The 8,836-nt window shown below is 39.4% G+C and overlaps 1 protein-coding gene across 4 annotated transcripts in view; it reads left to right on the forward strand.

The window, feature by feature from the left end:
* The first annotated feature begins 339 nt into the window (after nucleotides 1-339).
* Nucleotides 340-8,836, forward strand: part of LOC115233351 (THAP domain-containing protein 1-like) — an 11,323-nt gene continuing 2,826 nt past the window's right edge. Inside the window, exons 1-6 of one of the 4 annotated variants that reach the window (XM_029803708.1) lie at nucleotides 340-493; nucleotides 710-952; nucleotides 1,039-1,250; nucleotides 1,366-1,545; nucleotides 1,644-1,988; nucleotides 2,810-3,683. In XM_029803708.1, the coding sequence (XP_029659568.1) occupies nucleotides 432-493; nucleotides 710-952; nucleotides 1,039-1,250; nucleotides 1,366-1,545; nucleotides 1,644-1,988; nucleotides 2,810-2,832 (1,065 nt within the window). In that variant the 5' untranslated portion in view covers nucleotides 340-431 and the 3' untranslated portion in view covers nucleotides 2,833-3,683. Of the gene's footprint in view, nucleotides 494-709; nucleotides 953-1,038; nucleotides 1,251-1,365; nucleotides 1,546-1,643; nucleotides 2,582-2,809; nucleotides 3,684-8,836 lie in introns of those variants that run through there. The other 3 variants (XM_029803707.1, XM_029803706.1, XM_029803704.1) reach the window with 3 other exon arrangements.

An 8,836-nucleotide genomic window follows, 5' to 3' on the forward strand; every position in this document is an offset into this window, starting at 1 on the left:
CCAGGATCGATGTAATTTTTCTCTTAAAACAAAGGCTAAATCTTAAACTCCCTTCCTTCCTCCTTCTTTTTTTCTCTCTCTCTCTCTTTCTCTCTCTCTGACTATGAATACCGGCCATAGACATATAGAATGGACTGAACGTTGCGATAGACAAACGCGCGCTCGCTGTAGAAAGAGAGATACTACATGGGAGGCCTATTTGGTCTGTTTTCCTAGCATCTCATTGGTGATTTTGTCTCTCTCCATATAGAAAATCACCAATGAGATGCTAGAAAGAGAGACAAACATAGGTCTCCCATATAGTACCTCTCTTTCTACAGCGGGCGCGCGTTTGTCTATCTCACAATCCTCAATCCAGTCTATATATCTATGTTAAAAACACTTGTAAACATATCTAATATATTTATTTCTAAATAATTAATTTTTTTACGATGGTGAGATGTTGTTTCTGCCAAAGTGTTCAAAGCAAAGGATGTGGACGAACATATCATAAGTATATATATATATATCATAAGTATAATATATATCATAAGTAAGTAAATCGAATAATCTATACACAGCATTTACGAAATGTGACAACTACAGGTTATGTCTTCGGGTTCATTACGTGTCAATTATTTTCACATTACATGGAATTAGATTGCTAATGAAAACTAGTCATTCGAATATTTAACATTTTGTTCTATTCTGTATGATCCATCTTTTACAGGTTTCCATTATCAAATAAATTTCTATTGGAACAATGGATTAACAATGTACCATTAAAACATTGGAAACCTAGCAATGGAAGTTTATTGTGTTCAGATCACTTTACTGAGGACTGTTTTGACAGATCTGAATTTAGAGTACGCTTGAAGCTTAATAGTATTCCAACCTGTTTCGGAGATCCCCCAACAGCATGTATAATGTGTAAGCGTAAACGTTTGCATCAATCTCCTTACTCATTTTTCAGGTATATTTTTCAAACGTTATATTATTTGACATTAATTCTAGAGTTTTACATCTCAGCGATATTTATTTTATATATATTCTATATAGGTTTCCCTTGGGAAAACCAGAACTCCTCAATAAATGGTTGGGAAATATGAATATGTTAAACTGGAGGCCTACTGAAACTAGTTATTTGTGTTCAAGCCACTTTGAAGCGTCTTGTTTGAGGAAAGTAAAAGGGAAATACTGGGCATTGAAGGAAAATAGTATTCCAACAATATTCACTTCCAGTGATTATAGTTCATTGAATGACACTCCAAGTAAATTAAACATCAATAATATTATTATATTTTCTATCTAATTATTACCATAATATTAAAAAAGAAATTATGATTGTAATAATAAGAAGATAATTCCTAATTCTTGATTTGGCAGAATTTCTTGCATCTAAGAAAAATACGCCACCTCCACCTGAAAGCAACATTATAACAAACTCTTTACCACATCATAAATCGTACAAGGTGTTATCAGTCAATCCAGTTCCTGTTGATGAGGCAAGAAGGAAAAGCTCTCATGATGTTATCGACATACCTATGAAGACACTTCACAATTCTGGTAAGAACTATTCAAGAATGTATGATAAACATATGTATGAGGGAAAAAATAATATATGAAATGAGAAAATTCATAACAAATCGTTGATAATTTTGCAGATAATGCAGGAACAGGACTAACGTCCATGCAATTCGACTTTACAACAGCATCTCCAGTTTGCAAATCCCGGCGAATTGTAAACCATGATCATCGATATGAAAGTTCTCCTACAATGCATGATAGATTATTTCATTATGAACAAATGTTGAAGGAAAAGGATGAGATCATCAAATTGCAGAAAAGGAAACTCGATCGACTACAGAGAAAAGTATCGTCTTTCCGAGAGATGCTCAATGAACTTCGTAGTTCTGTCAAGGTTCAAGTTTCCGAAGCTTGTTTACGTTCTCTGGAATCTATAGTCGATCCAGGTGTTAAACAATTTTTGCAATGTGTCATTGATAATGGTGAGTCAAACTCTATTTCAAGAACGCAATACCCCGGCTCTTCGTAGTTTCGCGTTAACACTTTTTTACTATTAAAAGAACTTCAGTTACCAGAATTCAAAGGTTGTGAAGCAACGATCAACTTTATCCGTTCAATAGATATTTTATTCGATTTCTTGAATTCTCGTAGCCCTTACGATCAACGTTACAAAGCGCCGTTAAGTACAAAAAACGAACATACATGGAGATCGCGAATCGAAAAACTTTTGACGTATATTTCAACGTTGCGAAACGGAGAAAATAGATTGATGTTCTCATCAACCCGTAAAGTAGGAAATATATCCTGCTGTTATATCCTGCTGATATATCTTAGGAATATATCCTGCCTGTTTGGCTGTGATAAGTATATATGAGAAATACGTTAAAACGCCAAATTCTCAAATGAAATATTTATTGACCTACAAATTGAGTCAGGATCATATAGAATTATTTTTTTGTGCTCTTCAGGCTCGTAGTGGTTGGTGTCCCAACCCCACTGCTATGCAGTTCAGAGCCTCATGTAAAAGACTGCTGATTCATAATGAAATAAAAGCCACAAATGGTAATGTGACAATGCAAGATAATACCAAAATTTTAATGGTTAGTTCAGATTTAGGGAAAAAAGCCTTTTTAGATAGATATGATCCAGAGGTTTATGATACTATAGCCAATATACGCGTATTCTTCTTCTTTCTTAAATGGCACCTGCCCTCGATCGAGGATCATACGGCCAGAACCTTACATATAATGAGTACGGAAGTGGCATTAAATAAGGACGTTCCTTAATGTATTTGTGTTTACAGAGGTGCATCCGTTACAAATCTGAACGTAATGAACTTGTTAGCAGTTTCATTCCACAGTGTGGAGATGCGTGCCGAAACGGTTCGGTGTGCTCCGATATAGGTTAAAAGGATTAGAGAGGGGGACAGTGCGATGACATGGAGTGACCACGCAGCGCAGCGGGAATTTTAAATGTTTATTTTACATGCTTTTAAGAAAGCAGTGATTAGTCTACAAATTTTGCCAGATGGATTTTTTAAAATGTCAAAAATATTATCAGTTAGAGATCCAACCAAATTAGCAATACCGGTTTTTAAGTACAAAGATTTATCTTGTGTATTGGGGCAATTAAACACAATGTGATTAATATCTTGTGAGGGATATCCGCACGGGCAAGCCGGGTTGTCAGATAAATTTTTCCGAAATAAGGTATGGTTGAGATTGTAGTGGTTAGCCCGAATGCGTGAAATTGTAACTATGGCTTCCCTGGTAAGGCTAGTGCGGTAGTACCAAGGTTTCCTGCATTTCTGGTAGATTTTCTCAAAGAACGCTGTGCCCTTAAACCTAGCCCAATGCTCAATGTATTTATCAAAGTCAAAATTTAATTTTTCCCTGGGGACAGAAAAGAAATCCGAATAAGGGACCTTAAAATTACAAGTTATACCTACTTTAGTTGCTCGTCTGGCTAATTCATCAGCCATTTCGTTGCCATGAATCCCTTTATGTGACGGGATCCAGATAAATTGAATGTGGATTTTTAGCTCGCGCGCCGCCTCGAGTTTTGCTTTTATAAGCGGGATTAAGTAATTGTTTTGATTTAGAGGAGTGTTTTAAGCACACTCATGGAGTCGGAAATGATAGTTGCTTCTGGAGCATTGATATCAAATATGAGTAAAATCGCGTTATAAATCGTTCAAGCCTCCGCAGAGAAGACGGAGGCATGGGATGGAATCTTATACATGAGTTGAGTTCTCGGTAGGGGGAAATAGCAGGCAGATCCCACGTATGTGCTATCATCAACTTTAGACCCATCCGTATAGAGAGTAACCATTCCTTCTATAAGTTTACCGAAGGCCTGCATAAAAATACTTTGTGCGTAATGCTTGGAAAATTGTTCCAATTTATCTAGAAAGTCCTGTTGAGGATATATAATTTCGGGAGAGAGATACATAGAATGATACGAATGTTGAAATTGAGGCAGGGTAATAGATTTATATATGGCTTGCTTGTGAGGGGCTAGTTGCCGAAAGAGATTGATCGCTGGGAAGTTGGACGAAAGGTACCCAAAATTTTTGGGATTATTAGTAATGGTATCTGAGAGCTTTTCAAAACAATTTACTACCGGGTGGTCGATCACAGATAAAGTTTTAATAAAAAATTTAGAAGTAAGATATCGAAAGCGATACGCAAAAGGAGGCTCTTTGGCTTCAGCAAACGTGACATTAATTAGGGTGGAGATACGATATCCAAGGCATAGTCTTACCGCTTTATTTTGAATAAGCTTTAGTTTGTGAAAGCGGGTAGAATTTTTGAGACCAAATATTTGACAGGCGTATTCTATAGAGCTTCTTAGTGAGCGGTATGCCGTAAGCCGAAGCTGAGGATGCGAGCCCCATCATACCCCATGTAGAGCAGAGATAATCTGTATAATTTTTTTGGATTTGTTGATAATATATTCCATATAAGCGTTTCCATTAAGCTTGGAGTCCAATAATATTCCTAAGAATCTAACAATTTAATCTAAAAATTTAATTTAATCTAAAAATTGGTTTGATAGTAGTGTTGTTAAGGATAATGTGGCCGGCAGTAGAGCAGACTTTTCGACGTGAGAATACCATCATCTGTGTTTTCTGCGGTGAGATATCTAAACCCTTGGAATGTAAAAACGTGTCTATATTAGAAAGGGAACGTTCTACCGAGTTACGTGCTTTATCGACACTTGATGACATTGAGTAAATGACAATGTCGTCAGAAAATTGCAGAATTTTGGTATGCAGCAATTGATGTAAGACAGAGGAGATATTTCTGAGATATAAGTTAAATAGGATAGGGCTAAGCACAGAGCCTTGTGGCGTGCCTTTACGGGACAAAAGGGGCTCGGAGAGCCGTCCCTGAATGACAAATTGCACCGTTCTTGAGAGAATTAGGTTTTCGATAAATTTTAAGATTCTAGGCGGCAATTTGAGCTCCTTCAAGTCATCTATCAGAATATAAGGAATGACATTGTCGAATGCCGCTTTAATGTTAATAAACACTCCGACCGTGACCCGATCCTGCACAAAGCCTGAAAAGATTTCGGCCGTGAGAGTTGTTAGGTTGTCCTGGCAAGATCTAAATTTTCTAAACCCATATTGAAAAATCGGCAAAACATCGCCTGATTCGATATACCAGTACAATCTGTTAAAGATGAGTTTCTCCAAAGATTTTAACAAGCAGGAGGTGAGTGCAATAGGGCGGACACCTCCTCCGTGTGGTTTAGGGATGAGATATACAAGTGAGTGACACCATTCCTTTGGAAATTTGCCCTGTAAGAAGAGATTATTAATAATTCTGAGAAGAAGCGCTTTTAAATCGTAGGGGAGAATTTTTAAAGTTCTATAGTCTATTTTGTCGAGTCCAGGACTAGAAGTAAGTTTAGCCGAATCTAATACAGCTTCGAATTCTTTATAAGCGAAGGGAGAGTCCATCCATGCGTGAGGGCCATTGTAGAGTGGCACATCTCTCACCAGATCAATAACGCGTTGAGGAGAGCAAGCTGGTGGGCAAATTCGGCTGATTGTGTCCATTATGACTCGGTTGTCCTCGGCATGATTGCCAACCTTGTTAATCGAGTCGCAGGAGGGGGCGAGTCGACGATTGCGAAATCTTTTGAGCATTCTCCAGACTTCCGGAGTAGGGGTACGCGCATTTAGGCTAGAACAATATGTTCTTCAACTTAGTTTCTTGGTGCTTCTCAGAACCTTTCTACAGTTATAGATTTCCTGGGTGTACTTGTCATAGTTTTCGACAGGGGGTATGCCTATACAGTTTACACATATCTTTCCTCTTTTTTACGGCTTCTGAACATTCCTTGGTCCACCAGGGAGCCGGAGGTGGTCCGCTCCGTGTCCCGTCAGGGCGCCTGAATTTTTTAATCTGAGCGATTTTGGATGCAGGCGAATATTTATTAAGAATTTCGATGAGGTGTACATAGAAATAGTTGTATTGTTATATTGAATTGTTATCTCCTATTTCCAATACCGAGTCACAAATGTTTTGTAATTCACATGACAAATCGGCTGGGATCAGAAGCCATTGCTTCTTAGATATTTTGAATTTATGCGAGAAGATGCTCGAACTATCTATTAGGCAGTTAAGATGAACAGTAACCGGAAAGTGGTCACTGCCGAATGAGTTTTCCATTATATTGCATACGCATAGTGGGACTGCACTCGCTGACGCGAACGCAAGGTTAATTAGCGTGGAAGATCGAGAAGGGTGAGCAATGAAGGTGGGAGTGTTTGGGTTGAGCAGTACAGCATTGCTGTCATCAAGAGCAACAATTGCTAACGAGCAATTATATTTCTAGATGCATTGCTTCGTTGGGCCCCAGAGAGAGAATGGTGGGCGTTAAAGTCACCTAACATTAATGAAAGTTCATGAGAGCTAATCAGATTAAAAAGATTGTAAATAGATTTATTTGAAGTCAGAGTATTGGGGTGACGATAGACCCCAATGATGGCAAATTCCCCTAGACGAGTGAATAATCTGAGAGCAATTGCTTCCATAGTTATGTCCAAATTCCTGGACAAATCTAACACTGAATAAGTAAAGTTCCGACTGACAACTTGTCGGGTTCGGACGTGTTTTAGCGTGCTGCGTATGTCCTTTGTTTGGACCTTTTTTGGACTTTCTCCTCTCCTAAGAGGATTTTTGCTTATATTTTTTCAAATCTATAAGAAACAATGGTGTATGGGCGACTAATGCCCAACCAGCCATAAAAGAAGAAGACTGAATAAGTAATAATATTTTTGACTAGCACTGCCATTCCCCTCATACCTGGTTTAGTGCAGTCGCTTCTAAGACAATCGAATCCACGAATACAGAAATCGTGAGATGGAGTGAGGCATGTCTCAGCCAGTATGATGATCTCATAGGATTCCGTCAGTTTTTCAATATCTGGTTTTTTACTGAGAGCTCCTCTGCAGTTCCAATAAATTAGGCTGCATCCCGAGGCGGCGCCAGCATTTTCTGATCCACTATTCATTATTTTGGTTGGTGTTGAGATCACGTAAAGCCCGAATCACACTAGCGGCTCGCGGCTGCGAATCCGATTGCCTCAGCCAATCAGAAAACACCAATTGCAAGTATGATTGGAGCGTAGCAAATCACAAACGCAATCGCAGCCGCGAGCCGCTAGTGTGATTCGGGCTTAATGCGTCACAAATGCGTTGTAGGCCTTCGCCAAGCTGTGAATTTCTAAGTGAGTCGGGGATATTACCTGCAAGTTGGTTAATTACTATAGCAAATGTATTAACAAATTGTGACTCATTATCATTAATGTTGCGGGCATTGCTATGCTGAGTATTTAGAAGAGGTCCCATAGGAGGAAATCCTCTGGGCCTTCCAAATGTGTAGTAAGACGGATGGGGGTGAGGATTTTGGTCGGGGTTGCGATAGTTAAACGTAGGCGGGGGAGCAAAGGAAGGGGGAGGATACCTTGTAAAGAAGAAACCATAAGGATGGTTAAAAGGGGGGGGGGAGGGAACTTGGTGTGAGAATGGAGTTTTCATATTCATAAGAGCATATTGGGGATAATAGTTATAATTTTCCGACCTACCATTGGGAGCATATAAATAAGAATTGTGAATATTACTGAAATCTTGCTGGTGTCTTTCGTTATGTGTCGTTTCACGACGGCTAGTGTTATTACGTCGAGGGGGTGTTCCAGGGTGGGATTCACGTCTATTACTATCCTCGCGATTTGAATTATCACTACGTTGGTTAGGGGAGGGGGGGGGCCTTCTCAAGGCCTCCGAATCCGACGAAGGAAAGAGATTTCCGTTGTCGCCTACATCAGGCATGGACGAGAGAACCTCATAGGGGTTATAGTCACTAAACGATGGTGGAGTATTCGTCTGAACCTTACCATAAGCGGTTGCAGTCGGTCGATAACTCATACAATTGAATCGGTAAGATAAAAAGGGAAACTTTCCCTGAGAAAATTGTTTACCGACTGCGGGTACGGATTCACGGCACCCGACTCTTGCCCGTGCTTCTAAAATGGGAATATTTTCAACCGAGGCGATGGTATTAATTAACTTTTGCTTAATAAGCGCAGGGCAATCAGGAACGGTGGGGACGTGCTCCCCTCCGCAGTTAGAGCAGACAGGAGATTGTTGCAATCGCGAGCATTCTTCAATCGATTTATGCTTGTCGCCTCCGCATCGAAGGCACCTGGATTTACCCTTGCAGTTTGCACTAACATGCTCAAGACGATAACAATTATAGCATAGCTGAACCCGCGGAACATATGGGTGAACCGGAAGTCTGATTTTGAAAAGAGAGACCGCTTTAAGTATCATTTGTCCCCTGAACTTAGCCAAAACCGTTTTGGATGGCACAAACTTAGTCTCGCCTTCGGCTGTAATTTTACGATTAAGATGTTGTACGGAAATTATTTTAGCGTTTTAAAGGAGAAGATGAGATCTTCCTCATTGATATCTGTCGGAATATCCCTGATAATACCGATACGCATGACTCGATATGTACGAATAAATGCCTTGAGGTGCTTATCCTTTAAAGCTTGATGCTCAACTATATTATTAGCCATCTCCGGATTAATAAATTCGACGAGTACTTTGTTTCTACCAATCTTTTTAACTTCTCGAATATCTTTTTTGACTAGACTACTGATAAATCGGCTAATCATCATCGGATGTAATGGGCTACTATTATTGAGATCATTGTGCTGTATATGCACAACATAGGGGGGAAGGTCCCTACGCTGGTACTTATTTTCAATTTTTTTATTTTTCTTAGTCGGGGGGGGGGGGGGTCGGGAGAAGGGG

This window comes from Formica exsecta, unplaced genomic scaffold (genome assembly GCF_003651465.1).
Source record: "Formica exsecta isolate Colony F162 unplaced genomic scaffold, ASM365146v1 scaffold172, whole genome shotgun sequence".
NCBI lineage: Eukaryota > Metazoa > Arthropoda > Insecta > Hymenoptera > Formicidae > Formica > Formica exsecta.